The 13,616-nt window shown below is 44.1% G+C and overlaps 1 protein-coding gene across 1 annotated transcript; it reads right to left on the bottom strand.

Annotated features, from left to right (window-relative positions):
• Positions 1-3,258: 3,258 nt before the first annotated feature.
• Positions 3,259-4,913, bottom strand: CITED2 (Cbp/p300 interacting transactivator with Glu/Asp rich carboxy-terminal domain 2). The gene is made up of 2 exons (XM_044247730.1): positions 4,726-4,913; positions 3,259-4,258 (listed from the first exon to the last, which is right to left on the bottom strand). The coding sequence occupies exon 2, from the start codon at positions 4,248-4,250 to the stop codon at positions 3,429-3,431; it is 822 nt and encodes a 273-aa protein (XP_044103665.1). The 5' UTR covers positions 4,251-4,258; positions 4,726-4,913; the 3' UTR covers positions 3,259-3,428.
• Between the last annotated feature and the right edge of the window lie 8,703 nt (positions 4,914-13,616).

Genomic DNA, 13,616 nt, shown 5'->3' with positions numbered 1-13,616 from the left:
ATGGTCTGGGACCGCAAAGTTTATATTTCAAAGTCGGCCACCCATAATAGATTAGTGGATTAATATTTTGCTCTAAAGGATCTGGCCTTTAATGTTGACATCAATTTATAGCTATCCCAGGCGTTTACAGTAGTAAAAGTCACGGAGACCATAAACTTCACAATAGATGTCAGCCTTCTGGTACTAGTGCTCTAGCCTAGCACCCCATAAACAGTGGTGATTAGGTAACTGTCCTTCAAAGACCCATCCATAGTTGTAACGGCTTTATCAGCCCTGGCGAAAATACTGCCACCAGGATTTTAGCAGCCACAAGGCAGACGGACAAGTTTTTATCAATGTGTCATTTTTCTGATGTGTTTCTATGATGTTCTTGCTTATCACTGATCTCATCTTGAAAATCAAGCATGGAGTGTCTATTTGTGGGCAAAGATTATAGAACAGAAGCTCTCTTGTACCATATGAGAACTTTTTGAAAAACAGCCAAGGTACAGAGGTCAAATTTCCCCATATGCTATAAGCAACTTGGTAGGAAGCAAGACCACAAAGGGTTTTGCAAATGTCCGCCAGTAGCCCGGTGATCTAGGTCACTGTACAGGTTTCATTAATCAGGTTGTTCAAACAAGGAGTTATTTTTCCTCTGCTTAAGAGACCTGCCAGTATCACATAGAATCTGCTCAATTCTTGATCAAGAAAGAGTTTGCATGGAATAGAGATCATTCAAATGAACGGGAGCAGGGGGAGGTTTGTATTTGCACTGAGGAGAAATTAGGCTTTGAAAAACCAGCTCCTCTGTTCGAGTCCTCTGTTCTGGCAGAGATGGGCTCAGGATCTAATAATAGTTCCTTGGGCTCTGCATCTCCACATACGTGTTCCGGTGTTAGAGCAGCAGGAGGAATTTAGGGACAGAGCAGGTGTTGTGGCTTATTTTCTGGCAGAATAAATTGCAAAGGGTGGTGGCAAGACTATTCTTTTGCGTCTTTCTTTATGCAAAAAAAAAAAAGCCTCCAATAGCTTTCCTTTTTTCCTGGCACAAGTGAAAAACAACAAGAATTGCTGTATTAATATGTATGCAAACATATTTTTTCACTTGAGCCTCTAGGAAAAAAAAAGAAAAAGAAAAACTTACTGCAAAAATGCTTAGCCAGGAAGATTTACTGCTGATTGCAGATTTAGTATTGACATATTTTAGCTGAAGAAAACTTCAGCTCAAACTATTAATGTGAGAAATCTGGATGTTTTTAAAAATGGGGGGAAAAGTTTCAAATGATTTTGTATTTTCAGAGGGATTATTTATTTAGAACGTAATTTTGAATAAGGAAGTGTCAATTTAGAGGTATAAAGAGCCCAGTGGAATGTGCATCTTAATTTTAATGGCTTGCCTTGGAAATAGAATTATAGAATGTAGGTGATCTGAATTATTCTGAAACCAGCCTTTCCGCCAGACTCACTGTAATTTAACACTTCTGTTTCCTTCTCTGATTTTTTTATTATGAAATACGGGATTTAAGATTAGAATCTGAGAGTCTAAATGAAATGCTCTTTTAAAGTATTATTTGTGAGTTTTTCCTCCACCTCTATTTCTTTACATCTCCAGTGGGTCAAATATAATAAAAGACTGTATTCTTTCTTGAATGTGGATGTATTACTTTTATAAGATAAGCTAGGAAAACATGAAAGGGAAAACAAAATTCCACCTTCAAATTGGGATAACTTGAGAATTCAACTATATGACTTATCATGTAAGGCAAAACTCGACACCTACTTAACCATAATTATGTCTTTGACAATACATTTAGGTAAAATTTAAACGATCTTATCCTTATGTCCTTTGCACCCCTTTCCTGTTAACAGAAAAAGCTCAGAATTCTGGAGAACAGGGCATGCTTGAGAGGGAACATCTTGTGAAGACTGTAATTTGACCTTTGAATCAACCTCCCTGTGTAAATTTTAAGTATTGTAGAACAAAATAGAGCGCCTCAAGGTGGAATTCTGCCCCCTCTCCCTCTTAGGACTATAAACCAGTCAGAAGCTATTTCAGAGATTAAGCTGGAAAATGTGTGCCTCTCCTTAGGACTTTTGCTAAGAAATAAAATTCGTCACTAGAGATAAAGGCAGATTTATGTTTAATGCCATCCTCATCAATCTCCCAGTATATTATCCCGATCTACTTTCATTGACGTAGTTGAATCAGGTGTCACCAGAAACACTTGGTTTTCCCCCCTCCCACACTGTGAAGAAAATATTTATGATATTTAGTGTTACAAACCTTAACTCTGGAGAACACTTGAAAATGATGGCAATTAAGGAAAAAAAAATGCTCTTTGACAACTTTGCAGCTTCTGATTAAAGCACACCAAGAGGCATGTTGCAATGGTAACAATGAAGCATTATGCCAATTATGTTAAATCCTGCTCTCCACTTAAGCTCATCATGACCTGTTTTAGTGTCCTGTAATTTATCCTTTGGAATGCTTACTCTCATCAATAAAGTGTTCAAGAAGAGGAAAAAAGCCACGGAAAGGAACCACCCCCCCCCCAATGACTTCTAGAAAACATGTATTTCTTAACTTTTTATTGACATTGGCAAATTAAAATAGAATAAATTAACAAGTATTTTTTCAAAAAAATGTTTTGTACAAAAATACTGTCAAAATTTCCTAAAAAGCTTTCAACACAGTAGTATCTTTTCATGTACTGAATATAACTATTAGCACAGTGTCAAAAATGTTGAAGACAGAAACAAAATAAAAATCTGTGAAATGTTTGCCACTGACGACATTCCACACCCTATTATTGTCTGTACATATGGGGGAGGGGGACAGCCAACTTGAAAGTGAACAGTATGACTTTTCCTGATCCAGAACGGTTTGGCCCACATCTGTTTAATCTTCCAGTTTAGCATATTAAAAAAATTAGGCTGTACTCAAATGCATAGTTAAAAAAATGAAGCGAGATGGCAGAGTTTGTGCAGTATTATCTGCCCTTCAGAGTTCATGCAACCAACTAATGCAATTTTTCCTTTCACTCGTAAATCTGAATGCAGTTCAGTCATTTGAAACCATCTACAAAATCCACAAGATTAAGCAGTTTGCCAAGATTAATATCTAACAGTTGAGCACTGGAGAAAGTGAGGAACTAAGGAGTAAAAACAAACAACAAAAAAGACCAAGTTAGCTAGATATTTCAACTACATAAGGGAGGTGAATGTCAAGGCTACAAAAACGAAACAAAAACAGAAAAAAAGAAGTGGCAGCAATTCTTTTAAACCAATTTGTACAAGTTTATAGTTTACTTTGTTTCCAAGTTCTCAAACCTTTCAAGATCTGAAAAGTGAGATACTGTGTCTAAGGGAATGTTTTTTAATTCACACCGAAGTTGGGGGGGCGGGGTGGGGAGGGTTTGATTCTTTTTGCCGGGGTTTCGATCAAGTCAACAGCTTACTCTGCTGGGCTGCTGTTTGCACACGAAGTCCGTCATAAAATCAAACTCGTTTTGCCCCAGCCAGAGTTCGGGCAGCTCCTTGATGCGGTCCAAACCCATTTCTATCACTAAGGACATAAGCACTTCCTCGTCGATGAAATCAGTGTCTATGACATTGGGCGGCAGCATTGCAGCAGGGACGTGGGCCACGGAGGCGGGCATGTTGCTGCCGCTGCCGCCGCCGCTGCCGCCGCCGCTGTTGCCGCTGCCCGCGCCGCCACCCGAGGTGCCGCCCGAGCCGCCGGGGGTGCTGCTGCCGCCCGAGCCGCCGGGGGTGCTGCTGCCGCCGCTGTGCTTGGGGTTGCAATCTCGGAAGTGCTGGTTTGTCCCGTTCATCTGGTGGCCTGCAGCAGGGTGCAAATCCGGCATGTAGTGGTTGTGGGGGTAGGGGTGATGGTTGAAATACTGGTTGTTGAGCTTCTGCAGCTGCATGCTGGCCGGCAGGGAGCCTCCCTGGCTGGCCACCGGGGGTCCCATGAACTGGGAGTTGTTAAACCTGGCCGCGGGGGCCAGCGCACTCGGGGGGTGCCCGCCGTTCACAGTCCCCGGCCCCATCGCATGCCTGATGCCGCTCGTGGCATTCATGTTGCCCGCGCCGTAGTGTATGTGCTCGCCCATTAGGGCGTTGAAGGCGTGCTGGGGCTGCTGCTGCTGGTGGTGATGGGGGCTCGGGAACTGCCCCATGCCCATGCGATGGGCAGGGTGGTGGTGCAGCCCATTGGTGCCGTCGGGGAAGCGCCCGTGGTTCATGGCCATCATATGGTCTGCCATTTCCAGTCCTGGAAGTGAAGAGAGCAGACTAGATTAGGACCCGCGCCACACGTGCAGCCCACCGCGGCGCACCCCACTTTTTCTCGCCTCTGGCCCCTAGGCTCCCCGGACGCACGTCGACTGCGAAATCGCTCGCCCTCCCTGCGATCCTACTAGTAGCTTGTGCAGCCGGGCTCGCCACCACAGCGGACCTGCCACCCACAAGAGATGGGCGCTCAACAAACAGCCCCTTCCCCTGTGCTCCGGCAGGCGGACCCGAGCCCACACCCCCCTCTGCTCCCCGAAGTCGCCTAATAAAGGAAGTGCCCCGTAGCCCTGCCGCGAACTTCAGGCATTAAATCAACCCTCCTCATCCTGTTGTTGCACATCCTGTTGTTATTCCCCAGCTCCGCCTCACGCTCTTCCTCCGGGCAAACCCAGCCCTCAGAGGACTGGGCTGGCAGGCGCCCCAGCCAGCTTCGCCCGCCGCGCTCACCTTCCGTCTCTGCGATTTCTGCTCCGAAGACCGAGGGCGGGATCGTCGGGTCCAGGACCGGCTCAGCAGCACATAGAGGGGGCCTTTCTGGTGTGCAGGGCGCTCGCTGTCGCGATGTCGGCACCAAAGTCTTGCAGTGGCCGCTGAGGCAGAATCGGAGCCGTTCCCTTTTATTTCCCCTCTGCTGCCCTCACAGCTCGGTAAGACCGCCCGGCAGCTGCCAACAATGAGCTGTGTTTCTTAGGGCTTTGGCCACAGTTAATATAAGGGATTTCAGGAAGGGCGGAGCGAGCCTCCCGGGCGGGCGGTAGCAAAACGCGGACTCCGGAGCCCCAGGCACGCCGGACCGGGTAGGCGAGCCGCGTCCCCGCGGCCGGAGGCACGTGCGCAGAGGCTGCGGGCCCAGGCCCCGCCTCGCTGCGGCCGACTCTGGTTTCCTCCCGCCCCATAAACGCGGATCAGCCCGGCTGCCCCCGGAGCGGGGAGAAAATGACCTCTGGAGCGCCAGCCCGAAAGTAGCGCCAGCCCTGAAAGGAGCGAGGAAAACGCACCGCTCCCCTCTGGTCGGATCCCCCACTCCCAGCTCTCCCGCTTGGCTCAGCTAGCGATCTGGGGTGCCTTCTACGGGAAAAAGGGGTTCTCTCAGCGCCCCCTTCCTCCGTAGTGCCCTTAGGCCTCCCCGGCTTTGCAACACCCCCCATTGCACGCCCCCCACCCCGGGCCGCGAAGAATGGCTGTGTTCTCCGAGTGGGGTTTTAAATCCCGGGACAGAAAATGCCCCCTTTCCCGAGCATACTTTGCTGGGCTGTGCCTTTGTGTTTTTACAGGGGCACTGGGTAATCCTGATCTAGATATTCGGCGTGCGGACGCATTTGTTTCCCCCTACTCCTTTCAAGGACAGAAGCTGGGGGCGGGGAGCGGCAGCGGCTGCAGGTGGACCGAGCGCGCTCGCGGACCCGCTGCCTCCGCTCCCGCTCTTGGGACTCCGGTCCGCGCTTTCGGGCCCGCTCGCCGCTCCCGGGGTACGTGTGCTTCTGCTAAGTTTGCGTTTGCAGCTCTTGGTAGCTTTGGCATCCGAGCTGAGGCGTCTCTGCTCTGTAAACAAACTCAGCGATCCTCGTCCCCAGATCCACCTTTTTGCACATACACAGTTTCTTGCTTCTGCTGTTGCCCTTGATCCGGGAGGTGGGGGGTGTGTGCAAACTTGCACAGCCTCCCTCCGGGCTCTGCCTGACGATTTGGGGTTGATTTAGAAGCGAACGGGTTTGTAATTAAGAAATTCGAGGGCTGAGTGAAGCTGCTGTTGCTGAAAAGGGAAAACAAATAGATAACATGGTAATCGCTTTGTAAATAAAGTCGTTCTGGAGGTGGGCACGTAGCTGCACGTCCCGTATGGCACCGTGCGCACACACGCTGCCGGGACTCTTCCTTTTCAGTGAAATTGTTCAGTGGGGCAATAGGCGATAATAATAACCTTGCTTCTCAGGACGCGGCACAAGTAGCCGGGTCGTCCATTTGGCTCATTGACTTGCAAATAAAAAACGCTTACACCGGTCTGGGCTGCTACCCGGTCGGAGCTCTCTTGCTTTCTCACATGGGGAAGCCGAGTTGTTTCCCCAACACCATGATGAGCCTGCTCTTGAGGTTTTATATTGCTCTTTAATGTGCTAAAAGCGAGTTTAACGCTCCGAATAAGGACTTCTGTTCTGAGTTGTTTCTTCATGACTGGATTGCCATTGAAGACTTCCTGCTACGAAGAGCTAGTCCCCCGCCCTCCACGCCTCCTTTTCTCCCTTGTTGCTCACAGGACTTTTTTAGGCCGTATTTTTTGAGGACTGGAAATTCTGATACATACATTTCCCCTTTCAGGAATTTGCAAAAGGAAGCAAATCCTGGTTTCGTTAATCTCTTACCTCTCCGTCTTCCTCTAGTTGCGTATCTAGATATATATACTTAGTGTACAAATATAATATTATATATATATATTTAAACATTGTTACTGTCTTCCTCTCTTTTTCAGTCTCTTCAGCATTTATAACTGTGCAATAATTTCCTTCGTGCCCGTGCAATAATTTTTAAAGCTCAAAAATATTTACTTTTTTGGAGCCTTGTGCACAGAGTACATTGCATTGTTGGTTGCAATAATGCCCTGCTCTCCTGTCCACCCACCACTTTTACTTGTAGGTCATGGACTTGCAGTTGCAGAATCAGAGGCTGGGAAAAAACCTGCAAGTGCCACTTTGTATCAAAAAAATAGGCTCCTGCTGGTCAACCCCAGACTCAAAAATCCTGCCATAGATTGTTTACTTCCCTTCCCTACACTGCTGCGTCTTGCAACACAAGGGCTGACTCTTGAATGTCTAATCTAAATTCCTCTTGGAACCATTAAGGAAAGGTGCAGCTTCATCCAGGCCCAGTGGTTTCACAGGCTATTGGGAAATCTCTTCAAAGGTCACCTCCCCGCCCCCCACCCCTTAAAGGGGAAAAAAAAATTAGTTCTGGGACCAGCTGGTTAAAACACGGCATGCTTTGTGCATTTACTCATCTGTCCAGTGAATGTTCCCCAAGAGCCAGACACTTTCCTAGTGCCTAGAGAAACAACCAATATAGGAACTCATATTCAAAAAGTGGAGATAGACAAACAGGCCTAACAAGCCTCGGGCACACTGTAATAAGTGCAACAACAGCATTCAATGCAAGGACTTCTGGAAATACATTGGAGGGACACCGAACATCGCCTTAGTGGTCTTCAGAAGGCTTCCCAGTGTAGGTGGTACCTAAATTGAGGCCGGAGGATGAGTGGAAGTAGGCCACCAGAGGAGGGGGCAGAGATGAGAGAAGCAAGGTTGGAGAGGTAAATCGGGGCTGGATCTTGTGGTCTTTGGTTCCCAAGCTGAGGAATTCAGGTTGTATCCTGAAGATGAGAAGCAGGTGAAGGCTTGTGAACCAGTGAGATGATCCCATTTTCATTTTAGAGAGATCAGGATAGGACTGTGGAGAATGGATTGAGAAAATAAGCCTGGAAACAGGGAGTCCAGTTAGGGGCGGTTATAGTCATCTAGGGTACGCAGAGCTTTTTGTACCCTGGGCTTTATCCTCTGCAGTGGTCTGTGTGTGACCTTCACAGCGACAGATGGCTATATTAGTTTCCTAGGGCTGTCATGACAAAGTACTACAGAGTTTGTTTACGTCACTCAGGCTTGAAGAGCAGGAACTTATTGTTCCAGTTCTGGAGGCTAGAAGTGCCATTTTCAAGTGTGACCAGGGCTGGTTCTGAGGGTTGTGAGGGAGAATCTATTCCAGGTCTCTCTCCTACAGTTGGGTCATTAGCTGGCCATCATCGCCTGATCTCTGCCTTTATCTCATGGTGTTTTCCTGTGTGCCTCTGTCTAAAATTTCCCCTTTTTCTAAGGACAGCGGTCATATTGGATTAGGGCCTATCCCGATGACCTCACTTTAATTCAATCCCCTCTGCTGAGACCCTATCTTCAGATAAGGTCACATGCTGAAGTACTGGGGGTTAGTTGGGATCCCAGCATATCTTTTCTGGAGTGACACAAATTGGCCTGTAATAGTGATGGAGAAACTGAAAATCACAGGACCCCTGCAACTATGGGGAAAAAGGATGCTGCCTGGAACTCTCTTCCCAGATATCCTGCTGGCCTACACATTCATTTCTTCATGTTTCTGCTCAGACACTACCTCAGTGAGGTCTTCCTGACTGTCCTACCCAAATAGCAAGATCTCTGTTTGTTTTCTTACCCTGTTTTGGTTTTCCTCTTAGCATTTATACTGATATGCTGCATATTGAATTTTTACTATCTTTCCCCTCCTAGAATGGCAGCCTGAGGAGAGTGGACACCTTGCCCGTTTGTTCATTCAGTGTCCAAGATAAGTCCTGGCGTGATTAGTCTTTTCCTGATTAGATGAATGAATGAATGAATGAATGAATGCAGGAAGAGATACTGAGGGAAATTAAATGAAGGATTTACGAAAGGGATATTGGGGGGATATCAGAGTCACCTTTTCTGGAGAAGGTGACTTTCAAGGCAGGAGGGAGAAGAATCTGGAAAGAACAGCAGGGTATCACTGTCTGCATGTGGCTTTTCATCTACTTGAGCAAACCTGTGACCCCTTTGGGAGGATAGCTCATCCGGGGGGTGGGGGGGTACTGACTGTTGAGTTATGGAAGTAGGCTCTTACTGGTGTGAATTTGTTATTGAAACAGAGCTTTTCTGAGGTAAGCTTTGGGCTTCAGGAAACCCTGAGTTGAGGAAAGACTGCCTAAAGGACCTCGCTTCAAAATGTATGTCGAAGAGTTCATACATGTGTTGGTAGGTGCGAGTGGGGCTGGCGGATACAGTGAAGTCCAATACTAGGCTTTCTACTTTACATAAATGATCTCACTTAATCTGTACTCTAACAAGTAGGGATTCTTTTCATCACTTCAGAAGGGAGGATTTTGAGTTTCAGTTAAAAAACGAAACAAAACAACTTACACAAGATGACCCCCATTCTCAGAGCAATTAGGGAAAAGGGAAGAGAAAGAGACAGACACCAGTTGGGCCTTTTGTCCCCTTCCCTTCCTCCTAAGACCTTGGCTGTAGGTCTTAGCTGGTGAGAAAAATGCTACTTTCCCCTTATTTCACCATCTACCTGAGCATGAGTGACTCCCTTTTCTGTCTTGATGTATTTTCTTACTCAGTAGAAATACAGCAGTTATAGGGCAGAGGGAGCAGTCATCCCTAGAGGGGAGAGGGAGCAGACATCCCTACAGGGGAGAGGGAGCAGATGTTTTTATTCAAATGGAGTCTTTAAGCTTGATGAAGTTGATACAACTCATCTGAGGAGTTGGTTAAAATAACGATTCCAGTACATTTTCTCTGGAACTCCTGACTTAGCAGGAGTAGGGCCTGCAGATCTATGTACTTTTTAAAAAGCTTCCAGTTAGTTCTGACGTTTAGATAGGTTTGCGAACCACCGACCTTGTTCCAGGTATAGCATGAGTGTAGTTTACACTCATAAGGCTCTGTCCCTCCCTTCCTCCCCCACCAAGTACCACCATCTCCCTTTGTCTCCCATGATTGGAATTTTGCCCATCGTTGAAGGTTCTGCTCAGGTGACACCTCAATCCCCCAGTGGAAAGAATTTGGCTCCCTTGTTGGTCCCAAGGTACTTTGCTCAGATCTTCCTTTATAACTCATTCTGGCTTGAGTTATGAGTATTTGTACCTTCTCTGTAATGACAGAGACTCCTCAGTGAGCCCCAAGGGGCTGCACAATTTCGTAAGTAGAGTAGCTTGTATTAGTCTGCTCAGGCTGCTGTAACAAAATACCACAGACTGGGTGTTTCAACAACAGATATTATTTTTCTCACAGTTCTGGAGGCTAGAAGTCCAAGATAAAGGAGTCAGCTGATTTGGTTTCTTCCTCTCTCCTTGGCTTGCAGATGGTCAGCTTCTTGTTGTGTCTTCACATGGTCTTTTCTCTGTTTATCTCTGAGTCGAAGCCCCAGCTCTCTCTTTGCTTCAGATTTCATTAGGACCTATCAAAATGGACTCATTTTAATTCAGTGAGGTCTTTGAAGACTTTATATTCAAATATAGTTACATTCTGAGATACTGGGGGATAGGGCTTCAACATGGGATGCAGTTCACCCATAACACACCTCCTGTGTAGATTCATTTTAAGGAATTGACATTTTATTAGTCTACAGGCTCAACAGGAAACTAGAGAACATTCACATTGGTTATGAAGTTGGATGAGATATCTTGGAAGGCAGAAGAAAACTTCAGTGACCTTAACTAATTAGAGAAATGCTCCATTAAAAACAGAATTATATTCAATAGGAAACACTTCAAAGGGCCCATGAGGACAATAACAAATTACATGGGTATTAGGTGGGAAATTACTTGACTAGATATAACAAGTTTAGCAAAGAAGAAGAAGGAGAAGGAGAAAAGAGAGAAAGAAGGAAGGAAGGAAGGAAGGAAAGAAAGAAAGAAAGAAACAAACAAACAAACAAGGTGGGTGCAATCCAGCTGTTGGTTAAGTGGGAGGCAGCAGTGGAATGTGGTTATTAAAAAGGAAACAACTTAGAGTGTGTTGGGAGTGAGGAATAGCACATGATAAAGCTGGAAGTAATCCTTTTGCTACACTTGGCTCTTCTCAAAGATTGTGGTTGGTTTATAACTTTACATTTTAATGAAGTATTACAGAGACTGAAGAAGGTTCATTTAAAAAAGGAGGAATATATTTAAAAAGGGATAGGAAATGGGACTTATAATGGCTATTTAATCTGGGGAAGAAAAGCTGACAGGTGACTTAATACATATGTTCTGGTGTACACATAGGGAAACTAATATGGTGGATCCTTTCCAGATGTTTTCCTTTTCCACTGAGACAAAGAAGAAAGGAAAGCATTTTTAAAAGAGAGCTTGAGATCAGTGGTTTTCAAATTGTGTTCTGTAGACCTTGAGTGTTCTCAGCTTCACTTTTACATGCTTTATATATTAAGGATTTCTCGTTTGATTTTGTTTTAAAACATTGTCCTGATACTAAACAGTTATGAAACTAAAACTTTAGATAACACAAAAATCATAACATTCTAATTCTAGGTGGGACTTTAAAAAGACTCTTATCCACACCCCTTCATTTTCTAAATGAGAAATCTGAGGTCCTGAGAGGTTAAGTGACTTGCCCGTAAAGGACTTCCTTAACATCAGGATTTTAAAACACCAGAGCAGATTATCAGAGGGAACTAAGTCTTTAGGAAGACTTGAGTGAAATAGAATAAGAGATGTGTTGAACGGCTTAAGTCAGCGTTTTCCAACTGGCACTACGTATTATAGGTGGGTGCGTTGCAAAAGACAGTATCAATTTCTACTTTAAAAAAAAGTGGGAAATAAAATCATTTAAAAGTATCTTTTCACTTTGCAATGGAAGTTTAAAGATCCCCGAGTGTGTGCTGAGTGAGCCTACGGAGCTGGTCATAGACATCCCACATCTGACAAGCAGGCCTGTAACTCGTTACTCATCAGAGAGTGACGTTTACTGTGGTACAACTTTGAGTTGCTTCAATTCTCATTCACACAGGGATTTCTTTTTTCCTTTTTCTTCTTTTAGCTTTTTAAAAATTAAATTCAAGTTAGTTAACATGTAGTGTATTATTAGTTTCGGGGGCAGAATTTTGTGATTCATCAGTTGCATATAACACCCAGTGCTTATTACAAGTGCCTTCCTTCATGCCCATCACCCAGTTACCTCATCCCCTCCCTACCTCCTCTCCAGCAATGCTCCGTTTGCTCGCCACAGTTAAGAATCTCTTATGGTTAACCTCTCTCTCTGTTTTTATCTTATTTTTCTTTTAGGTATTTTTTTTTTTTAAGAAAGAAGAGAAATGGCCCTGAATAAAACAAATCAATGAGAAATATAATTGTGATAATTTTTCTGTCTATGACTTAGGAGGACGTTCACCCCATGCAGTGGTTATATTCCTATAATGAAAATTTTTATATAAATTTTATATAAAATTTTTATATAGCACCAATACATAATCTTAGGACTCAAAACTCAGAGGTGAAAGAGAAAATAATTGGTCTTCAATTTATTAGACAGAAAGATTCAACTGCTGCATATAACAATAGTAGAGGTGTGTTTACAAATAAGAGCACCAAACTCTTTTCCTCTATTAGTTACAAACAAAATAAACAAATTCTTTTTAAAAACCCCAGCTGGTTTTTAAGTATAAACTGCAAGAACTAAAAGCATCAAGAAATGAAAGTGTTTTGTGTCGATTTCTGATGTCCCTATAGGTAGTTATATTTCAATCTACGCTTAAGTATGCACTTAGTACAAAATCCAGAGAGAGATATTGTCAATTTTCAGTTTGTCAACAAATGGTGTTTTCCCTTAATAATTGATTCTTTGAAAAAAAAAAATTTCTTCCTCCCTCCCTCCCTCCTTCCCTCCCTCCCTCCCTCCCTTTCTTTCTTTCTTTCTTTCCGGGAGAGAGCATGAACATGAGTGGGAGGGACAGAGGGAGAGGGAGCGGGAGAGAGAATCTCAAGCAGGTTCCATGCTCAGCAGAGAGCCTAATGTGCTCGATCTCACGACCCACAAAATCACAACTTGAGGGGAAACCAAGAGTGGAAATCTTATCCAACTGCACCACCCAGGTGCCCCTCCTTAATAATGGATGCTAAAGAACTCATGCAATAGAAGTCCATGACATAAAACAAAAATATTTTGTTTGTATATTTTTGTGTAGCAAATATTATTAAAGATCGGCTTAAAATAAATTCCACAAAATATACTTCAATAATATACTGTGAACTCTCTTCTTTTATGTAGCGTATGAAAATGTTTTTAAATGACTAAAAGATGCGTAAGTGGCTCCTGAAATAATAGGGAAGAGGACTCACAGGACAGAAGTATTGAAAATTGCTGGTTTAAAATACTGTTTCTCAAAAGTAATATATGGACCCCTTTCAAGAGAAAAACATCTCTAAGGCTCTAAGTGCTTACTTAAATTATTTTTATTTTATTTCTTAAGTATATAAAAATAGAGAACAATGTGACATCCTTGTGTTTATAGCTCCTGTACAAGTGTAATACTAGAACTTATTTACATGCTCAACAAAAAATAAAACTGGAGAGCTCATAAAAATTAAAATTAACAGCATTTAATGGCGGATTTTTGTCAAAATCAAATCATTGCTTGCAAATTTAGCAACAAGAATACATTTTTTTTTTTCCTACCGAGTTTGGCCTTCTGGTGCTGTAGCATGCTGTGCAATGAGATTCTCTTTTTGAACCACTGCAAAAACGTGTGTAAAGCTACCATACTTTACTTGGTTTCCACATGGGGTGAACGTATCACTTACATTTTAA

Source organism: Neovison vison, chromosome 1, assembly GCF_020171115.1.
Source record: "Neovison vison isolate M4711 chromosome 1, ASM_NN_V1, whole genome shotgun sequence".
Lineage (NCBI taxonomy): Eukaryota > Metazoa > Chordata > Mammalia > Carnivora > Mustelidae > Neogale > Neogale vison.
Note: the sequence above shows the minus strand (reverse complement) of the source record. Positions and strands in the feature narration are given on the sequence as shown.

Coding starts and splice junctions, on each gene's coding strand:
- CITED2 (XM_044247730.1), bottom strand. CDS start 4,250: ATGGCAGACCATATGATGGCCATGAACCACGGGCGCTTCCCCGACGGC.